Here is a 27,021-nt window from a genome sequence, read left to right on the forward strand (position 1 = left end):
TAGACTGCTGACTCTACTAGTCAATGAAACACAGACTTGTCAAATACTGCTGACTCTACCAGTCAATGAAACACAGATTGTCAAATACAGCTGACTCAACTACTGTTCAGTGACTTAGCAGGTAGTCATCACAACTGTTCAGTGACTTAGCAGGTAGTCACCACCACTGTTCAGTGACTTAGCAGGCAGTCATCACTTCTGTTCAGTGACTTTGCAGGTAGTTGTCACAACTGTTCAGTGACTTAGCAGGTAGTCGTCTCAACGGTTCAGTGACTTAGCAAGCAGTCATCACAACTGTTCAGTGACTTAGCAGGTAGTCGCCACTACTGTTCAGTGACTTAGCAGGTAGTCGTCACAACTGTTCAGTGACTTAGCAGGTAGTCGTCACAACTGTTCAGTGACTTAGCAGGTAGTCGTCACAACTGTTCAGTGACTTAGCAGGTAGTGATCACAACTGTTCAGTGACTTAGCAGGTAGTCGTCACAACTGTTCAGTGACTTAGGACTTAGCAGGCAGTCGCGACTACTGTTCAGTGACTTAGCAAGTAGTCGCCACTACTGTTCAGTGACTTAGCAAGTAGTCACCACTACTGTTCAGTGACTTAACAGGTAGTTGTTACTACTATTCAGTGACTTAGCAGGTAGTCGCCACAACTGTTCAGTGACTTAGCAAGCAGTCATTTCAACATGATTTTTGACAATCAAAGCAATTAATAAATATCAAAAGATAATAAAATCATTACACATAATAAATTAAAATTGCTCATCAAAATCTCCACTACAAATTCATTTGTAATTTTTTCAAATTACTTTCACTTCACAATTGTAAAATATAAATACTCAAGAAGGTGGTCCTTATACCTTGTATGGTAAGCCATTTACAGAATTCCTACTGAACATGTGCCAACCTGATATTACCCTAGATCTCGGGGTTTTCAGACATATTAATTTTCTTCTCACATTTTCTCTGGAGTTAACCACCTGTGAACAGTGTTCTGACTGACTGAAATTAATATGAGTGTTGAAAGTTTTATTTTGGCAAATACTTCGACTAATGGTGTTTTTCTAATTTCTAATTTAAAAATCTTTGGCCTTACTGATTTGCCATGGAAGAAATAGAATATAAAACATAGGAAGATTATTTTAATATAACAAGGATCATTTTTTCTTATTTTTGTTTACAATTAGTGTTTATATATACAATTAAAATGATATATTAAATATCTTAAGCTAGAATTTATATACAAATATTTTTACATTTTACATCCCAGAAATACCTTGCGATATCACATGATGGCTTTTAACCTTGCACACACAAATTGTGCTAAAAATAGGTCTAAACTTCCTAACGATTTGTGCTAAAAATAGGTCTAAACTTCCTAACGATTTGTGCTAAAAATAGGTCTAAACTTCCTAACGATTTGTGCTAAAATTAGGTCTAAACTTCCTAACGATTTCTGCTAAAAATAGATCTAAACTTCCTAACGATTTCCTTTTTAGATGATGAATGACAGGCATGTAAGTGGACAATATCCTATAGTTTTGATGTTTGATGGTCGCAACCCTGTACACATGCAAAATCATCCCTGAAGTCAATAATATTACAATGCATATTTAAGTCATACAGATACAAAAAAAACAACCTTACTGATCAGTTACATATTCAACAAAAAAAAAGCGCACAAAGTCCCCCCTGCAGTACACCTTAGCTGTAAGGAAATGATGGAATATCTAGTCAAGTATTTTACATCAAGAGTGAAAATTCAGAGGGCTAGTGCGTCTTGATATGGCCAAAATAGGTTTGGGATGCGTCTGTGGAGGCGTGTGATGTTCACTGAAAAGTCTAGATTCTGTCTGTATCGCTCAGAAAGAAAAAAAAAGAGTATATTGGGACATGGTGAGTGTTTTGCTGACTCGTGTGGTTGAACGCGATCGATTCCGTCCTTCCACTTCTCAGATGTCATAACACAATTTTCCAGAAAGACAATGCTCGACCACATGTTGCCAGAGTCTGCCGTGATTTTCTCAAACAACCTTCAGCCTCTGGAATGGCCCCCATTTAGCCCTGACACATCTCCCATTGAGCATCTGTGCTATGAGCTGGACAGGTGTATAAGGAAACGTCAAAACCCCCAACTAGCCGCGCCCAGATGATCGTAGCATCATCACAAGAACTGAACAACATTCCCTTTAGGTGAATTAATGTTCTCATGAATTCAACGCATAGGAGAATCCGTGCAAGAGATGCGCACATCAGGCACTGAAACATCATTTTGTACAAATTTCCCAAAATATCATAGGCTACTGATTGCATCATTTAATTGTGTTTCTTTTTTTGTTGAGTATAAATATTACAGGAATTTTACAGTTTGCAAGAATGAGACATATGGAATATGGTTTGTGATTTTCAACTGCCAAATCATGTATTTATGTAGAGCTTAATTTTTATGGTTTTCAGTAAAAATATATTTTGGTTGTTATTTGATTTCATGAATAAATAGTACAATATCATACAGCATAGCCGTCTATTTTTGCGGGCAAATATTTTCATGATTTTTACATAAACCAGGAAAATTAAATTTTCACAACTTGAAATCAAATTTTTGTGAATAGACGAGTTATGTACATAAAGTGTTCTGTACAAATTTTACAGCAATAGTTGTTACGCTCCCTTGTTTATCTCGCACATCTATAGGAATGCTACCTACCCAAACTTGTATCAAAATGTGTATATACCATCCGTCAAATCATAAAATCATTACGGAATGAGTTAAAGCAGCTTGGTACTGGTTACTTCACTCAAACAAATGTTTTATGTCACGGACAATATTTTCAAGCATCTTAATATTTCGCAGATAAAATTTTCCTGATCACAAGAAATGAACTGTGAAATCAGGAAAAAATCATCCCTTTGAAAATAACGAGCTGTACAGTATGTACATACGAAAGCCACTACTAACAACACATTATGTATTTTTTACTGTTTATAATTTCATGGACACATAGATTTGCTAAGTAAGAGTACTCTCAAATTCGACAAAAAGAAAAAAATGCCAGAAAACATTGTTGAATTTATAGTATAGTTGATGAACACATTTCCCACAGACATAATCATAAACCATGTAAGTCCTTATAAGGAAGTCTAAATGCCAGCAATATTGTCTCCCTTTGGAAAACAGATATAAGGTGTTACAACAGACAGAAGATGTTTGGTCATAAACCATGTATTTGAATACTGGTGTGTAGTTTTTTTTTTTTTTTTGAAAGAAAGAAATGAAAAGACAGAAGGAACCTCTGTCTGTTGATATCTGGCACTTGGCATCATTACTAGGTCAGATATGGTTCACAACCACAAATAAATAAATACCCAGGTAGACATTCCACATATATCATAAAGGCTTGTAGATACATAAAATCAAAATTTTATCTCATATTTCTCAACATATAAAATGTTTAATTTAACAATTCTGCAAATACTGCAGAGATTCACATGTAAAAATTTCTTCCACTTAAAAACATTTGACTTACAATCTCTCATACTCTGTATTTTTATTTAATCTGCCATTAATCTCATTAAAACCCACACACAAACACACTATTTCTAAAATCTGGACCTATCTGGATCAAATTCCTAATACAAAGAGGCGTGTATTTAATCCTCAAAAACAAGATAACATGGGGCACAAAGTGACACTGTTTAAAAAAGCATATTTTTCCAGAGATGTCCATCATTTTATTAAAGAGTAGTTTAACAGTGATCATCTTGGCCATTTATCTGTAATATTAAATACACAAATTCAAAGTGTGGTAATCTCATCAGGATGTAAGTGTGTGACTGTGTATTACTATCAAGTGAGATTTGACCATCATTACAGTGTATTGCTAACAGTCATGTATTCAACCCTGCACTGAAATTATTGCTAACACAGGAAAATTTCAAGAGTTAAAAGAATGTTGTTTTTTGATACTAAGACAATACCCTGGTTCTGTATTCTGTACTAACATTGTCAGACCTGTTACAGTGTATTACTAAAGATGTAAGATTTACTTGTGTTACAGTGTACAAAGTATTACAAATCCTGCGGTACAGGTTACAGCGTATTGTCAATATAGTAAAATAATTTTACCAGTGTTACAGTATACATAGAATGTATTTCAATGCAGCATCAGCGTAGTGTTGCAACACTACCACAGTGAGATTGAACTTGTGTTAAAAGTAGTGTTGCAACACTACCACAGTGAGATTGAACTTGTGTTAAAAGTAGTTTTGCAACACCACCACAGTGAGATCGAACTTGCGTTACAAAGTATCTTTTTAACAAATTTAAGAATGATTTAATTGTCTTTAAATTGCAGTGTACACTATGTATAGACACTTCTATTTTTTCCAAGTTTCTTGTCCAATAAAATTTGTCTTTAAACGACTTGTTCAACCTTCAGAAACAAGACCATCTCTTATCATAAAAAGCATATCTATACATATAGGCCAATATCATCCCCAATGTTAACACTGAATTTCATGTACATGCTTACAAATCCATTACACCTTGTGTCCCATAGTCTATATCCAATCAATATCATAATCACAGCTTGATGTGCTCACTGTCAATACGATGGGGGAATAAATTTGGTCATTTGACCAGCACCTGTTGGTGGACGAGAACCAAACCAAGATCTTTTCCACTCCAAAGTTTCACGAATAAGTTTTTGTTCTTCATGAGTAAATCGAAGCAAGACAGAAACAGCTCGTATCAAGTGGAGAGCCTGAAAGACATCACACCAAATGTATATGAATTGTATTACATCATAAGCAGTTTAATATGCATTCTTTACCATGTAATATCATCACACAGCTTTACAAATTATGTCAAAACATTGGACATATCTGACATAATTTATGAAATTTACAGAAAACTAATGAAAATATTGTTCATGCTTATGTTTTAATGATTCACCTATTCAGTAAAATACTTAATGCTGAACACAGCCCAAAGCAAAAACTTACTTAAAGCAAAATGTATATCTCATATTTTTCCAAAACATAAACTTACTGTTGTTCAAGTAAAACCTCTAAGTCACACAAAGACTTACTGTTTTTAACCCATATAAGTTTATTGATAATTTGCTAGGAAGTAATAGGCAAAATATCATACTACTGATAAAAGTATTTATCTTGGAGTCCTATGGTCAAGAAGATTTTTACTGGAGTAGCTCATACTCAAAATCTTTTAAAAGAAAATTTCAAATCAAAGCAAAAGATTTTTTGTTCAACGTAAACTAAATTCCTCACTGATCATAACTTTAGTCATAAGATCCTAAAATTAGTTTTCCACTTCAGATTCTTCGACATAACATTTAATGAAATGCTTACCTCAGATTCCCTACTTAACATGAACTTAAGCACCACGTGTTTGAGGTATTGAAAATTCACTTCATTGTCTAGAGAGTTATCTCCCCCTGGCATACGCATGTTCTTCCTGTCATTTGGACTGTGCACTTCGAGAAGTCTGTTGGGACTTAGTCCCCCGAAATTGTTTGTAAAGTCCTTCGGTGGAGATGTTTGAGTGGGAGGAGTTAGTCTCTGAGAAGAAAGGCTTGGATCTGAAGCACCCCGTATCAGGATAGGTTCATCATTGGGTAAAGCCTGCACCTTAAGTTCTCTTTGTAAAGTCTTTTTCAAATCTGCTAACCTCTGTTCCTGTTTCTTCAAGGCCTGAAAGAGTACATACATCAATGTTACAACTTATGATGACACACAATGACACCATAATATCGAAACTAGCCTGGGTACTGTACCAAGTGGTGTGGTTCCTAGGGTACTGTACTAAGTGGGGTGGTTCCTAGGGTACTGTACTAAGTGGGGTGGTTCCTATAATCCCTTTTGTTCGTGTTATCACAGTAAATATTGCACACCACACACAGTAGCTGTACCTGAATTAGCCAGTTAAACACTTTCATATATCACTAGCTGGCTTCAGATCCAGTGGAATACAGTGGAAGCCTTTGGATAAGATGACCTATGAATAGAAACAAGAGATCCCAGAGGGATCTTGGCGCCCATCATTGTTTGATCTTTATATGCTCTTTGAAAGTTGGATCTTTTCCCTTCTTTTCTCTTCTCTTTTTTTGCACTTAATGATAAGACATTTGAACACTCCTTTGTAGAAATGTAGCGATGATAATCAGTCCCAAACTCAAACAAGCACAACTAGGGACCTGGAGGAACCGATATGGATGCACTATGCATGAGGCTGGATGAAAGTGATCGCAAAAGTTTGAAACAGTTTGAAGCAGTTCGAATAGTAAATATGCAATAACAAGAATTATTTACAGATAGAAGGATGCCCATGCAATCACCTTATTTTTGTCTGCAAGCTGTTCCTCTAGGCTTGTGACTGTCTGCTGCAGTGTGGACATAGTACTGTTTTCTTCCATTGACTTTGACCTCTGAACCTCAAATTCCTTCAATTGACCTTGGTACTGTTGCAGCCTCTCATTCATTTCTTCAGCTTGTGACTCCTTCTCCTTCACTTCCTGCTGAAGGGCTTCGATTAGAGACTCTTTTTCTTTCATCTCTCCACTGAGCTGTTGTTCCTCCGAGGATTTCCTCACCTCCAAACACTTCAGTTGCTGAGACAGCTCAGCGTTCCTTACCATCAACTCATCCTTTTCTAAAAACCCACAAAATTTAAAACATCTAGCTAATAAAATGTTAAAAGATTCTTTAGAACACCTGTTGCCATTCACAACTACTTAAATTAAGCATACAACATCATTTCTAATTAATAACTTACACTCCTTTAAATCTTGTCAGTTCATTTTGTTTTTCTTTTCTAGTGATTCCTTGCTTGACAACAGCAATTTACCAGTGGTAAACATCAAACTTCTATCCTTTTCAAACTTTCATTAGACATTGGGGTTTGCCTTTGTTTCTGGTGGGGAGGGGGGAGGGGGAGGTGTTTCCCCTAAATCAAGTCTAACTGCATGCTATAAAACTGGTACTCTTGACTCGTCTTGAAATCTGTTGACAATAAAATCTATTTAGCCTGTTTTCATTATGTAACATGGTGGGGTGTCATGCTGTGTCCTGGTTATGACACTTTACTATAGAGTTTCATGGAACAATAAGTCGTTTCTATTTGTTAATTATAATACATCATACCGTTTCTGCCAAAATCAAAGTTCCTTATCTCTACACAAACCCTATCAACTGTTAAGCATGATACATCACTTTTTGTGACAAATTAATCCTACCTTTTTGAGAAGCTTTCAACTTTGCCTTTTGTTCTTTCAAAGCATCTGTATTTTGCTTCACAGACTTCACTTGTTCTTCTAGTGTCGTGGCCTATAAAACGAAAAACCAGTATTACACGATGCATTAATAGGCCAATGATACAGTATGATGAGACATGAAGACCTGTATTCTGTATCCATCAGCAGTGATGATAAGTTACTAACATCAAATTACAGTGTACAATGTACTCCATAATGAGAGTATTTAAACCCTACACAACCATGAGATAACAAATCTGCAAACAGGTTAGACTTTCAAATTCAACAGATCACTAACAGGGTACTTACTTTTGCTTCAGTTTCAGTCTTTGATGTTTGGAGATCTGTTAACTCCTTTTGAAGTCTTGCAATTTCTTCCATCTTCTCTAAATTTTCATTCTGAAATCACAAGAAAAGATCCCCAGAACTCTTGAGTACTGAGCTAGATAGATACTTTTAAATACACCACTGATATGAATTATAACTACCTACTGCAGGTAATCTGAATGAAAACAAGGAGATAGTCATTAAGATCCTACACTCACGTTTCTACTTTCCAATGAATGAAATCTCACCCTTTCAATGGGCTGCCTTTGTGACCCATCAGGATTAAACAGTAGCCTGTCTTTGTGACCAATCAGAACTCACCATCGGCCTATTTTGTGACCAATCAAAGCGTACCAATAGTCTGACTTTTGGACCCACTACAAACTCAACATTAGTCTGTTTTTCTCATCTCTCAGAACTCACCATCAACTTGTCTTTTTCTTGTTCAACCTCTTCCACACGCCTCTCCAATTGGACAGCATTGTCTAGGTAACTCTTCTGCTGACTCTCTAACTGTGCCTAAAATGTGTTTTTATAGAAGACTCATATATTCAATATTCTGCAAAACTTTCAAATATAGTATATGACACCCACAACAAGAGATCCCAGAGGGATCATGGCACCCACCATTGTTTGATCTTTATATGCTCTTTGAAAGTTAAATCTTTTCCTTTTTTTTTCTTCTGTTCTCAATTTTTGTTCTAAATGATAAGACATTTGATCATTCCTTTGCAAAAACAAATAATAATCTTTACCTGTCAAATCATAAATGGCCATCTGGAAGCCATTTTGTTTCTTCTGATCAGTGTCAAAAGCAAATGAGCACAAGGAGAGACCAAAGGGAACATACATATGAAATTTGAGAGATATCCATTAAGTGCTTCCTTCAGAAATAGCAATGAAAATCTTTATTAGGCAAATACCATGAAGGCTGTCTGTCAGCCATTTTGTTTTTCTAAACAGTCCCAAAATTAGATGGGCAAAACTGTGGACTATGAGAAATCTATACATGAAATTTGAGAAAGATTTATACAAAACTTCTCCAGAAATAGCAATAACAATCTTTCAAAGTCAAAATCCAAGATGGCTGCCTTTCAGCCATTTTTTTTCCTGACCAGTGCCAAAATTACACTGGCACAAATAGAGACCAAGGGGATCCTACATATGAAATTTGAAAAAGATCCATTAAGTACATCTCAAGAAATAGCAATAACAAATTTTCAAAATCAGAAAAACAAGATGGCAGCCTTTCGGCCATTTTGTTTTTTTCATCAATCCTAAAATCATACGGGCACAATAAAGGACCAATGGGTACCTAGATACACAATTTGAGAAAGATCTATCCAGGACTTCTCAAGAAATAGCGATAACAAAAATTGTCGATGGATGGATGGACGACGGACCACTGGTGCAGAATGATTCAAATAGCCTACCATCTGATAATGTGGTCTAAAAATGTATGAAATTAAGTAATGATCAGTTGGTAAGAAAGTGTAGTTACAAGGCCTAAGGCAAGTCCCTATTAGGAAACATAGTCATACTTTTATATACCCGGAAAATAATCAAACTTTTTCTCCACTTACAACATTCTGCAGAACTAGACTCTTTTCATGCACTTTTGCTTCCTCCAGAGACTGAATTTGGGATTCCAGAGAGGTGATCTTGGCTATCAACTTTGTCTCCAGGTCCATCTTCTCCATATGGGACTTATTTACTTCAGCTTTTAAGTCATGTTTCTGAACCAAAGAATACAATGAAATTGTAATACCTTACCAGGTATATGTTGCAAGCATATCAAAATCTGGTGTACCCAGCTTACTTAAAACAAGATGCCCAATAGGCATGCATCACTCACCTGGTATTCAAACCTTTTCACAAATGCATTAACTTTTTACATAATTAAAATCTTTAATTCTAGGCCTTTAATTCATTGTGAAGAAGAAGGCAGAAGTTTAACCCATGAATGGCTATTTTTCTGTTCATTTGGGAAAAAGCCTTCTTATCCCATTTTGGGAAGAAAATTGATAAGCTGGGAAGAAACTTTGAAGGAGCAAGGTTTATATTTTGGAAATTAACTATATTATGAAATAATCTTATTGGGAGAGGGGCTATATTTGGCCCCACACAGTCCCCAGTAAAAGCCCTTCCTGTGAACTTGAATTACCATGATTTTATCCCCATGGTTCATTACAATTTGTTTGCAGTTTTTAACTAATTTTACCCCTGTAACCTTGAATTGAATACTGGTCAAGGACATTTCTTTTCAAAACATTGTTAAGCTTCATCAAAGAAACCTGCCAGCAAAATATCATGATTCTAGCTACACTTTTTCTTGTGACCCCCTTTGATGTGTTGTTGTCATTACAGCATCACAGTTACATATAAAGCTCAGTGAAAATCCCTTTAAAAATGAACTTACTAATGTACAGACATTGATTCAAAACAAGACAGAACACAAAATCATTGGATGGTCATACAGTTAGAACTATAAGCCCCTATATAATGGCTAGGGCTTCAGAACAAGAAACAAGAGATCCCAGAGGGATCTTGGCGCCCACCATTGTTTGATCTTTATTTGCTCTTTGAAAGTAGGATCTTGTTCCTCATTTCTCTTCTCTTCTCTGTTTATGCTGTTAATGATAAGAGATTTAAGCATTCCTTTGCAGAAATAGCAATAATCTTTACCTGCCAAATCCAAGATGGTCACTTGGAAGCCATTTTGTTTCTTCTGATCAGTCTCAAAAGCAAATGAGCCCAAAGGGAATATATGAATGAAATTTGAGAGAGATCCTTTCAGTACTTCTTATGAAATGGGGATAACAATATTTAAAAGGCAAAATCCAAGATGGCTGCCTGTGGGCCATTTTGTTTCTCTGATCAGTCCCAAAGTCAAACAGGCACAACTATTGACAAAGAGGAACCTATACATGAAATCTGAGAAATATCTATGTCATATTTTTCATGAAGTAGCGATAACAATCTTAAAAAATCAAAATCAAAGATGGACGCTTGTTGGCCATTTTCTTCTTCTAATTAACCATACATCAAAAAGGAGTAACCTGGGACCAAGGGCCCCCTACACTTGAGATTTGAATTCTCTAGAAATATTGATAGCAATCTTTCAAAAATAAAATCCAAGATGGCCACCTGTCAGCCATTTTGTTTTTCTGATCAGTCCTGAAATCAGATGGACACAACAAGAAACCAAGGGAAACCTACATATAAAATTCGAGAGAGATCTATCACGTACATTTCATGAAACAGTGATAACAAATTTCAATGAATAAATCCAAGATGGTCATTCGTCAGCCATTTTGTTTTTCTAACCAGTCCCAAAATCCAAAGGGCACAACTAGGGACCAAGGGGAACCTACATTCAAATTTGAGAAAGATCCATCCAATACTTCTCAAGAAATAGCGATCACAAAAACTGTCCATGGACAGACGGATGCCAGGACAGACATATGGACAACGGACAGACGATGGACAACAGACGTGGGGCGAATTGAACAGCCACCATCTGATAATGTGAAGTTTTTCAAAAGTCCAAGTTGTTTATAAATGATGTATATCATTTTCTTTTTCCTTTCTTGTCTATCAAATTACCTGTTCTTCAAACAGAGAATCTTTCTTGTTGGCCAAGAGAAAATTTTCTTCTGCCCTTTTTTCTGCACCATCCAGCTTTAATTGCAAATCTGTAATCTGTCACAGAGAAAGAGAGAAAAATCAAACACTGTCGGAATTTCTAATTTGTCAAATGTAATATGAATGGGGTTCTCCAAAATATATGGTTTGTACGTAGTTTTCATGCAAGTTATTTAAGTACACATTGTACCTATACAGACTTCCAATTTCTGTGACCCTTGAGTTCCAGAAAGAGTTGACAATATTATACAGAAGATCATTTACAGGGGTTTATATTTGGCATGTTATTTATGAAACAACTCCATCAATTTTTCATTTTACTGAGCCTCTGTCAAGATAAAATGAAAAGGTTTTGATGAATTTCATAACTCTTATGAAATAGGATGAATGTAAGATTTTGTTTATTACTTCACTTAAATTCTTTTGTAAGCATTAATGAAAAGAGCATTTTATAGTATCTAAATTCTCACTACATATCCGTATCTTGGGTTTTATGACACATGAAATTACACATAGAGATAACAATATTTCTTTGTCAAAACCCAAGATGGCCACCAGTTGGTCATTGTTTTTCTGGTCAGACATTAAATCAAATGGGCCCAACTAAGAACCTACCAATGAAATTTGAGAGAGATCCATCAAGCACTTCTCAAAGAATAGCCATAACAAATTTTCCATGTAAAAATCAAAGATGGCTATCTGTAAGCCATTTTGTTTTTTCTGATCACTCCTAAAATCAAACAGGTACAACTAGGGACCAAGGTGAACCTATCTGTGAAATTCGAGAGAATCAGTTCTCAAGGAGTAGTGATAACAAAAATGGTTTACAGATAGACAATTGACATAGTGAGATTTGAAGAAACCAAATGATGATAGTGGGCTAATAAAGATAGAAGACTGAATCATAAGGGAAACAAGATTCTTATAGACCTAAACCTTCATCTGACCATAAAGACCTATATATGAAAGAGGCAAAATAGGCTTAAAATAAATTGCTCAGCTACTCTACAGCTTACATAGAAGATATTGTTGGTTCATCAAGACATTTTCTGAAAACTTGAAATCCTATTCTGATACATACACTACACAATTGCCATTACTCCATATATATGAAAAAGCAAGCTACAGGCCCAAATTCAAAACCCTTGGCCTTTCAGTTATTGAGAGAAGTCATTTAAACATTTTAACGCATTTGATACCAGTGACCTTGAAAGTGGGTCAATGTCATTCATATTAACAAAATAGGTAGCCCTTAATCCTAGCATACTACAGGCCTTATATTATCATCCTTCACCTTTTGATTATTGAGAAGAAGTCATTTAAAGATTTAAACATATTTGATCCATGTGACCTTTCAAGCGGATCAAGGTCATTCCTATTAAAATAGAGTAGCATTTTGAAGCAAAATATTGTCTAATTTCCCCTTTTGGGGCCCCATCCCAAAGTCCCTAAGGGTTGAATCAACTTTCTGAATATAAGAAATGATTCCCAACTATCAATGATGTTTCAGAACAAATTGGTCGAAATCCATTCAAGCATTAAAAAGGAGTAGCATTTTTAAGCAAGACATTGTCTGAATTCCCCTTTTGGGGCCCTAGTTCCTAGAGGTCAAATCAAATTTCTGAATCTAAGTAATAGCCTACCTTAACTAATGAATAAGGACAAAAGTTATTGAAATCCACCCAGGTAGAATGTGGAGTAGCGTTTTAAATCTAATTTTAGCACCTCCCCCTGTGGGGCCCTGTCCCTAGACCCCCTAGGGGTTGAATCAAAATTCTGAATTTATAGAAATGATAACAGTCACTCAATGATGCATCACATTAAATTTGGTTGAAATCTATCCAGATAATAAAGCGGGAAGCTTAAACAAGGACCAAGGAAATACTCTGAGCTAAATTGGAGTTTAAGATGAACTACGTTGACTCTATAAATACCAACTGATGTGACAACACAATGAAACCAAAAGTAATATGATGAATCCCTGTCTGGGTGAAAGTAAAAATATCACAAATATATGAGAAATTTTTTTGTCAATGAAGATATTACCTGTGACTTCATCTGTTGTCTTAATGATTCAGAAGATTTTTGGCTGCGTGCCATTTCCTCATTATCCTCCACAATCTTTTTATTTAAATGTGCTATCTGAAAAAAATTGAATCACGTCTCATTTAACAAGAATATGAAAGATACATTAGAGAAAATTGACATGTCTTTTTGATATTATCATACTACCTCGCTGAGTCAACTAAATACACCAGTCATAAGATATTGACAAATTTTTGTTTTTAAAAAACATGATGGAAACTAACTCTCTCTCCCTCTCTCTCTCTCCCTCTCTCTCTCTCTCGCTCTCTCTCTCTCTCTCTCTCTCAAAAGTCTGTAAGCATTCTCTTGCTTATCTAGGTACTGCTTTACGAAAAACATTTTGGGGGACGAGGGATGTGTGTTGATGTGTGAAAGTAAGTGAATGAGTGGAGAATAATTCTCAAATCTTAAATTTTTCTTAGATGATCGCTAACACATTTAAGGTGAAGTCATTTGATGATGATGATGATGATGATGATGATGATGATGATGATGATGATGATGATGATGATGATGATGATGAGTTTAATATAAAATCAGTGGGCATGACAGTGTGATTTATGTCTTTATGTCTTCATGTATATCATGTAAAAAAATGTCTTCTTACCTGCTCCTCTAAGTGTGATATTTTGTTGCTCCAAGTCATTTTTATCTCAGACAGCTGCTGATGTGACTCTTCCAACTTCCTTTCAAGACTGTCCCTCTAAAAATGTCAAGGTTATCTCTCTAAACATGAAGGTCAAGGTTATCAAATCAAGATAATATCTTTAAAAACAAAGGCTCAGGGTATATCTTTGAGGACAAATGCCAGGATTTCTTTCTCAGTATGAAGATCAAGATTATTTATCTAAACACAAATTTCATGGTTCTCTAATCATGAAGCCCGGTAAAAGCTATCTTTCTAAACATGAAGGTCAAGGCTATCTTTCTAAACATGAAGGTTAAGGCTATCTTTCTAAACATGAAGGTCAAGGCTATCTTTCTAAACACTAAACGTTGATGTTATCTCTCAAAAAAACCGTTAAGTTTATCTCTCAAACTGCAAATTAATGGTTCATTCGACAAGATACATAAATAACAAAATGAAAATAAATCTCCTGCTCTTCGGACTGACGTTCGTAAAGGAATAATACTTTATTTAATACATTTTCCCTACTTTCTAACCATATTCTCGCAGGTTTTCATCAACTTGTGACTTTACAAATCAATTAATTCTGACTTACCCTATCAAGGCAAGTTTCTATTCATACTGTCACACATAATCTACAAAAAGACTTTAAAAACTCGTACTAAGTAATTACCTCTACAAGGACAGCCTGTATCCTCTCATCACCACCTAGACTTTGATCCTGTACTCGCTGTTCCAGCATCTTCACTCTGTTCTGTAACTGGGAGACATGGTCATTTTTCTCCTCCAGTAGCTGGGTTGTCTGCAACATTTTACAATGCTGTTATATCATTTTCATTAGCTGACCAACAAATAATGATGGTCAAGGGATTATTAGAAAGGTCAACTTTGGTTACACTCTTCAATTAACATCATTACTTTCAAGTATTCATATATCACAATATTGATAAATTAAATATATAAACATCCTAATTTTGTTCTAAATACTTGTTTATGAGAGAGTTCCAGTATAGGGCCAACATTGTTCGTCCTATTTGGGAGGGTTTCCTTCACTCCTCAGCTGGATACCCTTAGGGTATGCAGGGCGATTGAGCAGTAGAACAAATCAGATAGATACATCCATCACAACAGCCTCGGAGTGTATGATTTTCAATTTTATTTGGTGCTTGTCGAACAGTTTTGCCCTTTCAGACTTCTTCTCAGTCCTGAAGAAGCCTGCAAGGTTGAACCGGTTGACAAGCACCAGATAAAATTGAAAATCATACACTCCGAGGCTGTTGTGATTGATATATCTATCTTACTTGTTTATGATAAACATGTATTACTGTTCTGGAATTTACCTTATTTTTGTGCTGATCAAAGTTGTGTCGCAGGGACTCATTTTGATTTTCAAGTTCTGTCTTGGTGCCTTCCACTGATTTCAACTGACTAGATAGCTACAATAAAAATGGAACATTCAAGAACAACATATGAGTTCTGGAAATATGTTCACCAAATGAAAAAGTCTCTATTAAATACAGTGTAATTTATAAATATTTCTACATGTCAAGGAACAAGCATTCTAAGCAGTACATATCGAGGTGTTATTTTGTCTAGATATCTTAAACAGTAATTTTAGAAATCTATTGGACGCTTCACTCCTAATAAATGTCAAATTGTTACCTTTCACCATTTTACCTCGACCATCAAAATCTAAAAATGTAGTCTAATTTCCCCTTTTGGGCCCTGCCTCCAAGTCCCTAGGTGGTTGAATCAAATTTCTGAATTTAAGAAATGATTCCTCATTCCCATTGACGATTCAGACCAAATTTGGTTGAATTCCTTCTAAACAGTAAGAAAGAGTAGCATTTTGAAGCAAGATATTGTGTAATTCCACCCCTCCTCCCCCATCCCCCAAAAGTCCCGAGGAGTTGAATAAACTGTCTGAATTGAAGAAATGATAACCCACCTACAATCATGTTTCACACCAAATTTGGTTGAAATATACGCAAGCATTAAGAAGGAGTAATGTTTCAGAGCAAAACATTGTCTAATTTCCCCTAATTTGGTTGAAATCTGCAAACACATCAAGCAGGAGTAAAGTTTTAAAGCAAAACTTAACGGAAGGCAAACAGCTGACGGCAAACAGCGGACTGTCAATGACGACGGATGATGCACATTAGCAATACCTCATCTTGACCCTTTGGGTCAGTTGACCTAAAAAAAACTATATACTTTTAACACATTTACACATAGTCCCTAACATCCCCAATGAAATCAGTTCACAACACTAGAAGCAGTTTGGAGAAGATCTATCTAATCATAGGCCGTATGTGGTTACCATAGCAACCAAATGACATTGAATGTTTTTTGGAAATGATTAAATTGTAACTGCCTTCCCTCAAAACCCTTGTATTTCACTTTTCAGTTGAATTGGACAATATCTCAATTTATGTTATATAAATACAACCTGTCTTTGTAACAGTAGCTAATCCTACAAACCTGGGAAAGCTCGTTGTTTAGTCTCTCTATAGCCTTCTCACAGGCGTCTTTCCCACTGGTTAAACTGGCCACCATCCTCGAATATTCCTTGGTCTCTTCTTCTAATTGATAACTGTAAACAATATAAGAAGTCAGTACAGTACTGATGTACGGTTCAATATGGTATCAAATCATTTGCCTCTACCTCAATCATAGGTAGCAGTATACAGTTTCTTGGTGTGACCATGGGTGATATTCTTTGTTCATTAGATTATAAAGCTTTTTGATTTAAAGGAATTTAAATTTTCATAGTCTTTACACGGAGTCATGTTGTGAAGGCATTCCCAGTAGGAATTTGCTGAAAGTAGTTTGTTACCATGTTGTGGATTTCAACAGAAGGTGTTCAGAAATAAATTTCTTTTGGAGTTTTCATTGCATTTTCGTGATATGGAGTTTGTTTGCTAGTCACAATACGAAGTCTAAGGATATAAGTGGAAAATTTTGTAAACAAAGTAAATTTGAGAAGATCTGTATATTAACTAAGAGAAAAAAACATTATTTACAATTATGCAGAGCGTAAACAGTCATACTTAAAAACAAGAGGCCCATGGGCCTTAACGGTCATCTGACTATAAAGACCTTTATATGAAAGGCAAAATAAGCCTAAAATAAATTGATCAACTACTTTACAACTTATATATGAAAGAGGACAAATAGGCCTGAAATAAATTGCTAAACCACCATACAGCTTTTACAAGAGACATTGTTGGTTCATCAATACATTTCTGCAAACTTGAAATCATATTCTTTATACATGCACTACACAAATGCCATTACTCTGGACATATTGCTTGCTGAAAAAGCATGCTACAGGCCAAATATCAAGACATTTGGGCTTTCCGTTACTGAGAAGTTGCTTAAGCATTTCAACACATTTGACCCCTGTGATCTTGAATGTTTGTCCAATATCAGCACCCCTGGTCCTTTTAGTTATTGAGAAGATGCCATTTAAACATTTTAACACATTTGATATATGCGACCTTGAAAGTCAATGAAATTCATATTAACAAAGTTGGTAGCCCATCATCCTAGCATGCTACAGGCCTTATATCATCATTCTGGGCCTTTCGGTTATTGAGAGGAAGTTGCTTAATCATTTCAACATATATGACCCCTGTGACCTTAATATCAGCACCCTGGTCCTTTTGGTTATTGAAAAGAAGTCATTTAGAGATTTTGGTATTTTAGTATCACCTAGGAATCAGTAAAGAAGACTCAGTTATATATACATACCATTGAAGCTTCTGGTTGTCAAACTGACTTTGGAGTGAGGGTAATTCCTTTTCGTATTTCACTTTTTCCTGTTCTGCTTGGACTAATCTTGTAGATTTTTGTTCTAATTCTGATTTTAACTGTGTCACTTCTTCTTGGGTGTTGAGGAGCTATAAAATAATGAAATAAAATAAACAAGATTCCTATGGGCCTTAACTGTCATCTGACCATAAAGACCTATATATGAAAGAGGCCAAATAGGCCTAAAATTAATAACTCAACTACTCTACAGCTTACACAGAAGACTTTGTTGGTTCATCAAGACATTTTCTGCAAACTTGAAATCATATTCTTTATACATGCACTAAACAATATCATTTACTTCAGACATATTGCTTGTTAAAAAAAGCAAGCAACAGGCCCTGACCCTTGGCCTTTAGGTTATTGAAAAGTTGTTGCTAAAGCATTTTAACACATTTGATCCCTGTCACCTTTCAAGTAGATAAAGGTCATTCCTATTGACAAAGGGTCAATCAATTTTTTTGACTTTGTGAAATGATTCCCACTATCAATGATGCATCAGACCAAATCTGCATGAAATCCATCCGGGTATGAAAGAGGAGTAGCGTTTTAAAGAAAAAGTTTACACACGATGATGGACGAAGAGTAACGAATATAAACTTGAACAGGTCAGCAAGGGTCCTGATATTGTGGCTGGAAATAAAAACTCCCCCCCCCCCCCACCTCCCCCTTAGACACACACACCCCAGACCCAGAAGAAAAAGTATGATGTTTGGATATCATTCAATTGATAAGTGTAAATAACAGATATATTCCTCACAGTGTAAAAATAAACAGAGTTTCTAATCCATGAGAAGGCATTCTATATTATGTTATTCATCAAGAAATGAAAAGTGTTTAATTCATAACAAGAGTTTAGATAAGAAAAATGACAAAAATTGATCAGAACAGAAAGTGCATTCATGTCATTGACCTTCGAAGCTGAAAAGCAATCCGGAAGCATTGTATGAGGTTTGAGCTTGAATGACTAAAGCAAATTTATGTTATCACAGGGAAACTGATTTTTCTATTCATAGTTGACCTTTGACATTTCAAAACTGTAAAGCAATCCTAAGCAAACACCTTTAGTAAGATAGTACTGTATGAAATTTGGGTTAGATTAGCCAAGTGAATTCTTAGTTTTCACACGGAAACTGATTTTCTTTTTATAGTAAAAGTGACCTTGACCTTTGATGCTGAAAAGCACTCCCACGCAAGATCTTTTCATAAAGAAGCACTGTATGAAGTTTGAGCTTGATCTTCCAAAGGCATCCAAAGTTATCACACAGAAACAAAAGTACTGACTGACAGACGTACGGACATGATTATCATAGGGCACCCAAACTTTTGTGTAGGGCCTTAATAAAGATATCCGAAGTATGAAAAGTCCAAGACAAAAACAGTGAAGCATGCTGACTTAAACTTCAACACATCTTAAATTTCCTAATTCTTTGACCCTAATGTCTTTATGTACTGACCATATGTTTGACCTTGGCAAGTTCTTGTGTAGCGAGCCCCTGGAACTCGTCATTCTCCTCTTCTTGTTTGAAAAATTTCTTCTTGTAATCTCCAACTTGTTCTAATCGCTGGAGTACCTTGTCTTTCTCCTGTAAACAGAAAGTCTAACAATAAAAAAATGGAAATAATCACTGAGTATAGTACACTCCGTTATGGAGAAAGAAACCTCGAGGCCCATAGGCCTTAATGGTCATCTGACCATAAAGACCTATATATGAAAGAGGACAAATAGGCCTGAAATAAATTGCTAAACCACCATACAGCTTTTACAAGAGACATTGTTGGTTCATCAAGACATTTTCTGCAAACTTGAAATCACATTCTTTATACATGCTCTACACAATTGCCATTACTCCATATATATTTCTTGTTGAAAAAGCAAGCTACAGGCCCAACATCAAGACCCTTGGACTTTCTTTTACTGAAACAAAGGTGCTTAAGCATTTCAACACATTTGACCCCCGTCACCTTGAAAGTTGTCCAATATCAGCATCCCTGGTCCTTTTGGTTATTCAGAAGAAGTCATTTAAACATTTTAACACATTTGATACCCGTGATTTTGAAAGTCATTCACATTTACAAAGTTAGTAGCCCTTCATCCAAACATGTTATAGGCCTAATATCATCATCCTTGGCCTTTTGGTTGTTGAGAAGCTGCAGGCTTAATGTGCAACTTTCTGAATTTAAGAAATACTTCTCCACTCTTAATGATGTTTCAGACCTTTTTAATGCTTGAGTGGATTTCAACCAAATAAGGAGTAGCGTTTTGAACCCAAATATTGTCTTATTTTCCATTTTGGGGCCCAGCCGCCAAATCCTATGAGGTCAAATCAAATTCATGAATTGAAGAAATAATTGCCTACCCTAACTGAGTAAGACCCCTTCATCTGGGCCAGCAAGAGTGATTCATATGGAAGTTGGAATAACTTGTTTTGCAAATGTTGTAAATCAAACAAAGTTTGATAATGCTACTGACCTCATCCTTCTTCTGCAAGGCCAGTGTAAATCCTTCAGACATTTTGGCCTGCTTACATTGGAACTGCTCCTGGAGTTCTTGAATTTTTTTAGCAGAATCTTAAAACAAATGAGAAGTGGTGCCATGTAATCAATACATTATCATGCTTACATACCGAGATATTGTGAGCAATCTTCTGGTACTCTTAAACACAAAATCATAACATAAGCACAGAGTTGGTATTTAATCTATATACAGAAAAATTAAAGACTTTCTTAACAAGTACATGCATAAATTTATCACAGGCAATGGGATGTAAATATGTTGGTAATTACAATTAGACTGACATCAAGCACCAGAATTCAAAGGAACTTGTTTTTTAATATACTTCAATTCATGATCAGGTAGAGTCGATGTTTATTCTGAGAATGAAGGGCTTCGTTAGCTGTAAAGACTCACCATCTTCTTGCTTCTTCAATGTCTGCTCCAGTTTTTCAGTATTCTTGTTCTTCTCTTTGATAATTGCAGCATATTCTGTAAACACATCAAAAGCTTTGTTGATCTGTCATCAAAGTCAAAAGTAAATCAGTATGGTCCTTTACTCAGATACCAACCCATCAAATACAGTGAAAGATTTTCATTATAATAAATACTCAACACAAATTCACTTTAATTCACTTTTTCATCATTGATTTCAGGTCAAGATAAAACAATGTCCTACCTTTAATTGTTACCTCATACTTTTTACACTGTTCTGTTCGCTTCGACAGGAGAACTGCCAATTCCTCCTGTGTCCCTGTGAGCTGTCCACAAAGCAAAAATTAATGAGTTTCTTATTTATCATAATTAATCTTTTCTGACATTAATATAAAATGAAACATTAAAATTAATACTAATTTAAGTACTATTTAATCAGATCTATATACAGGTGCTTCCTTCTGGTCCAACGAGAGTGTACCTGGTAATCAAATAATTAAATCTTGTTTCTCAACTGTTGTGAAATAAATGAATTATATATTTAAATTTACATTTACATTGACCAGTTCTTTATAACCTCTCACCTCAACTCTCGACCTTGAATTTGTAGTTTGCCCAACACTGACCTGTTCACCAGAGTTTGCAGCTCCAGAATCTGACTCGTAACCATGACCATCCTGACTTAAAGGACTTGAAACCTTGGCACCTACATAACACAAAGCAATGAACAAATGGTCAGGCACCTTTCTATAAATGCTGGATGCTTTATCCTTTAACAGCATTTATCACAGATAATTGTAGAAATTGTGGATAAGCGTACATGTACTGAACATTTTATAGATTTGGAAAATCGGAAAATATCAAGAAACAAACAGAAGTCGCATAATTATGATGAATATTAAGAAGTTGAAAACAGCCATAACTTTGTCTACAGAGAATAGATTAAAAGATGGGTTGACAATCATGATTAAACTAAAACATCTTGGTAACACATGAGGTCCTCTACTCCTACACATATCAGAATCTTACTAGGAGTAAAACTTCGAGTTATCATACTAGAGCACAAGTACAATGTATGAAGCAAATCTGTGGAGAGATTCTACAGATATGACACAGATTTGGAATGATTCACAACTGGACGGACAGACAGACAGACATACACATAGCTCACACATTCACATATTCCCTTTCAACCAACAAATAACACTTGATCATTGATGTTATTGGTAAATTTCAGGACTTTAGAGAAAGTGGATAGGTTTTTCCAATATCACACATTCTGAGAATTCATGAATCACACCTCAGAAGATATTTTGTAAAACTTCATATTTCGGCACATCTACATCCCAGAGGGATCTTGGCACCTACCATTATTTGATCTTTACTTTCCTCTTTGAAAGTTGGATCTTTTCCCTTCTTTTCTCTCCTCTCCCCTGTTTTTGCTCTTAACGATAAGAAATTTGACCATTCCATTGCAGAAATATTGATGATAATTTTACTGTCTAAATCCAAAATGGTTGCCTGAAAGCCATTTTTCTGATCAGTTCCAAATTCAAATTGGACACAAGTAGAGACCACACAGGGAACAGATATATGAAATCTAAGAGAGATCCATTCAGTACTTCTTACAAAAAAATAGAGACAACAATCTTCAACATTCATTTGCAGAAACAGCAATGACAATTTTTACATGCCAAATCCAAGTTGGCTGTCTGTTAGCCAATGTTTTTTCCTGATCAAACACAAAATCAAGCTTACACAAATAGGGACAAAAGGGAACTTACATTTGAAATTATGAAAGATCCATCCATCCAGTACTTCTCAAGAAACAGCAATAACAAACTTTCAAAGTCAAAATCCAAGATGGCCAATTATCTGTTTTTTTTAAATCATGTCCAAAATTACACAGGCACAACTAGACACAAACGGGAACCTACATATGAAATTTGAGAGAGATTCATCAAGTGCTTCTCAAGAAATAACAATAACAAACTTTCAAAGTCAAAATCCAAGATGGTCATCTGTTTGTCAAATTTTTTTTTGATCAGTCCCAAAATGGGCACAGTTAAGACCAAAAGGAACATATGCATGAATTTTCAGAAAGATCTATACAGTAGTTTTCAAGAAATAGTGATAACAAACTTGCAAAGGCAAAATCCAAGATGGCCCTCTGTCAGCCATTTTGTTTTTCTGATCAGTCCCAAAATCAAACTTGCACAACTAGGTACCAAGGGGAATCGCCATATGCAGTTTGAGAAAGATCCATCCAGCACTTCTCAAGAAATAGCGATAACACAAATTGTTGACGGACAATGGACAGATGTACAGCAGACAGATAGACCACAGATGCAAGGTGATTTGAATAGGGTAACTAAAAATCTACTTTTACAGTAATACTTACCAGGTTTTTTTGGTGTCTGGTGTACAGGGATAGGTGATCCAGGTAGATTCCTCTCACTGTCACTCACATTTTCTCCTTGTTGTTCAAGCTTCTTCTTTAAATTCTTGAACATTCTACATGGAGATGTATTAAATGTACACATGAAAAATATGCTCACTGTATGATCATGATTTCTACATGTAAATGTAGACATCTGTTTATTTCTATACAACCTCAGTGATTTTTTTTTATAGTGTATAAAGAAGGTAAAAGAGGTGTTAAGTGGATCTCTGATATGTCAATGTTTTATAGTGAAGTGGATCTCTGATATGCCAATGTTTATAGTGAAGTGGATCTCTGATATGTCAATGTTTTATAGTGAAGTGGATCTCTGATATGTCAATGTTTTATATTGAAGTGGATCTCTGATATGTCAATGTTTTATAATGAAGTGGATCTCTGATATGTCAATGTTTAAGTGAAGTGGATCTCTGATATGTCAATGTTTTATAATGAAGTGGATCTCTGATATGTCAATATTTTATAGTGAAGTGGATCTCTGATATGTCAATGTTTATAGTGAAGTGGATCTCTGATATGTCAATGTTTTATAGTGAAGTGGATCTCTGATATGTCAATGTTTTATAGTGAAGTGGATCTCTGATATGTCAATGTTTTATAATGAAGTGGATCTCTGATATGTCAATGTTTTATAATGAAGTGGATCTCTGATATGCCAATGTTTTATAGTGAAGTGGATCTCTGATATGTCAATATTTTATAGTGAAGTGGATCTCTGATATGTCAATGTTTTATAGTGAAGTGGATCTCTGATATGTCAATGTTTTACAGTGAAGTGGATTTCTGATATGTCCATGTTTTATAGTGAAGTGGATCTCTGATATGTCAATATTTTATAGTGAAGTTGATCTCTGATATGTCAATGTTTTACAGTGAAGTGGATTTCTGATATGTCAATGTTTTATTGAGATTCGGTGTCTGATAGGACAAAATGAATGTCAGATATATTGATGTTTACCTGTACATGGGTTGTATTTGATTGTGTTGCGACTGCATGATGAATAACTTATGTATGTAACTGCTTCAACTGTAATGTGTAGTGTAGGGAGTATTTGTAGGACTCTATATCAGTGTACAGCTGCTGTAAAACACATCAATATAAGTGAATTTAAAACATAAAGCTTAATAATATTTAAAATTCAAAAAGACTCATTTGATAGAACCAGATTGTAAGAAAAAATAATCATCAATGATAACAACATGCTGAAGAGCATTGAAAATGCTCTTAGCATAAAAAATGTAGCAGAATTGCTTTTCTTTCAAGAACATCTTATTTCCACTAAATGTAAGTAAACTGGACTGACATGCATCTAGAGTGTGTAAACCATTGAACTATAGAAGAATACATTTACCTGTATTAAATACATCTGGTCCTGATTTCAGACATTGTTTACCATTTCTTTACTATACAACATAACATCTCTATTATGTACCATATATAGATCTATGGCACACAGACTTATATCCTAAAGAGTTATTGAGAAACACCAAAAAGGATTATTATCCTTGGCGCATTAGTTTTGGACCCCTTAAGAATAATTTCACGTTAGCTATGCTATGTTGATGAATTGCCACTAATCAGATACATAAATGAATTGAAATGTGTTCATATTATAAAATTTATTTAAAAAAAACTGTCTGGTGAAACACTAGTATTTTTCTTTAAAAATCCAGATACGATTTCAAATTCGCTCGCCTGAAAAGACTGACATGTGCTTCTGTCATGTAACTGCACTTCCGATTCTGATGATATCACTAAATCACAGAGATGCTTGAGTTAACTCACAGTGACCCAAAAGTACACATACATTATATAAAAACATCATTTGAACGAGAATGATGTTTTAATAGGGAAAAAAATCAAACCAAAATAATGTTGGATATATATGTTTAGATGTGCATCTTTTCCTAAGCATTAGATTCAAGTTTTGATTGTTTGGTCCCAGGCTATTTCTCAAATTTGCCATATTTCATAGTAAACTTCTTTTTTATACCACCAACCGTTTAAGGATGTATATCTGCTGAGAAGTAAAAAAAAAAATCCAGTATCAAACTTTTTTTTCTGATAATGAATTTTTGAAATGTTTTGATTTAAAAAAGTAAATTCAAAGCAAAAAGTTTTTATGTTGCTGCACTTCTTTTTGTGGTACAGGTGTCAGAATATGTGTAACATGAAATAATTCATTTCCACATATTATCCTCATTCTCTCCCTAAATAACTGATATTCTCTGTTATGTTGGTAACAACTTTTCTTGAAATAGATTTAAGCCTTTCATTACAAATAAGGGTATGATACTTGGATGTTAAGAAAAAAATAATATGAGAATCGTAAGTTTTCAGTTTAAATCTGTATAGCAACCAAAAAATGAAAAATATTCCAAAATGACAAACTTTTTATTCAACCATCTTTTAGTATTAAACTTTTCATTATTAAAAAAGAAGGGGTCCCTGTGCTTTATTTTTTGCAAATTTCACCCAAATAGCCACTTTTACCAAGATCAAGAAACTGCTAAAACATTTATTTCTAGGTCTGGGAAAGTGGTCTGCTAGTCAAAATTCCCAAATTTGAAATCTGATTTGTGGCAATAATTCATGCACAACTTAGTTGAAATCTACCAATGACTTAAAGAATTCTGCTCAAAAGAAGTAGGTATCTTAGCAACCAGAAAACATGGAAATTATTGATGCTATTAACTAAATCACGCCATCAAAAAATGTTGTCCTCAAGCGAAATTTCATCAAACCATGATATAAATCACCTGTTTCCAACTTGTAAGTACAACTATTGATGGCAAAGTGTATAAAGGAAAAGACCTAGATTTTATGCTGGAAGTCATGTTAAACTGAATTATGTCTTACTTTTGGTCAAAACATCAGAGGAGTACATCTTTACATAAAGTTAATTTTTCTCTTTCGGCCTCCAACATGCTAGTTAATAAAAGTCATAAATTATTCATCAAAATGATAATTCAGTAATCATCCTTTTTCCAATATAAGACATGCATGTTTGGATTTCCAAATCCAAAAAGTTGCAGGAAGGCATGGCCTATTATTCATGGTGGAGTTTTATGCACTTGACAGACGACAACAAAACATTGGCATCTAACAATGTATTGGTGGTTTTTTTCATCACATGTGGGAGAATATTTGACATGTAAAACTGTGAATTAAGAAAAAAGAAGGAAATTTGCCAAAAAAAAACATGTACTCATAATATTTTATCGTGAATGGTTTTAACCACAAATTTCCATTCTTTCTGAAAGCGTAACATGTTAAAGCATCCAAAATTATCCGGGAGCGAGGTCAAGCAGTGAAATGGTTTATGTGATACGGTTCGACCAAATGACCGTTCCGAAATACATAACAGTCCGGAACCGATGTCGAGACGATATGTTAGGTGTTGGTGCCTACATATTGCATTACATAAGGTCACTACCGATAGGATTTCTTTTATATTGTGCTGTCTATTGTAGGCCAACCCATTTAATTTCATTTTAATTTAATGTTTTAACAAATGGTTAAATCTGGCTGAACAAGGTATTTTGACATATGCAAATATCGTTAATGGAAGGAGGGGGGAGTAAGACAACAGGAAACATCAAACGCACTCACATACTACTATCATTAGAAACATTCGGTTCTATATTCTATAAATGCGGTAACCGAAAGACATTCCTTACCTAAGAACTTCACATCAAATACTACAAGTCCCATAAAAGTAAACAGGTCTGTGCCAACATGGCAAAACAGCAGAACGAGTGTCCGGTCGGCGGTCTGTCAACATACTTTCATTTCCGGTTCCTCTTACGTTTAGGTAAGGAGTAATTTACGGATAATATCGTGTAAAGTTACGGATTCGAT

General features: G+C 35.0%; 1 protein-coding gene across 1 annotated transcript; it reads right to left on the reverse strand.

The window, feature by feature from the left end:
• Positions 1-104: 104 nt before the first annotated feature.
• LOC132554420 (golgin subfamily A member 1-like) lies at positions 105-26,914 on the reverse strand. Its single transcript, XM_060218738.1, has 21 exons — positions 26,841-26,914; positions 23,100-23,212; positions 21,325-21,404; positions 20,943-21,024; positions 20,681-20,755; positions 20,243-20,340; positions 19,227-19,355; positions 17,710-17,858; positions 16,438-16,549; positions 15,297-15,392; positions 14,630-14,758; positions 13,936-14,031; positions 13,290-13,385; positions 11,205-11,300; positions 9,182-9,334; positions 8,022-8,117; positions 7,581-7,670; positions 7,254-7,344; positions 6,357-6,670; positions 5,371-5,712; positions 105-4,763 (listed from the first exon to the last, which is right to left on the reverse strand). Exons 2-21 carry the CDS (start codon positions 23,209-23,211, stop codon positions 4,605-4,607), a joined length of 2,595 nt encoding a protein of 864 aa, XP_060074721.1. The 5' UTR covers position 23,212; positions 26,841-26,914; the 3' UTR covers positions 105-4,604.
• Between the last annotated feature and the right edge of the window lie 107 nt (positions 26,915-27,021).

Source organism: Ylistrum balloti, unplaced genomic scaffold, assembly GCF_031769215.1.
Source record: "Ylistrum balloti isolate Yb309-2 unplaced genomic scaffold, AGI_CSIRO_Ybal_v1 Utg370402, whole genome shotgun sequence".
Lineage (NCBI taxonomy): Eukaryota > Metazoa > Mollusca > Bivalvia > Pectinida > Pectinidae > Ylistrum > Ylistrum balloti.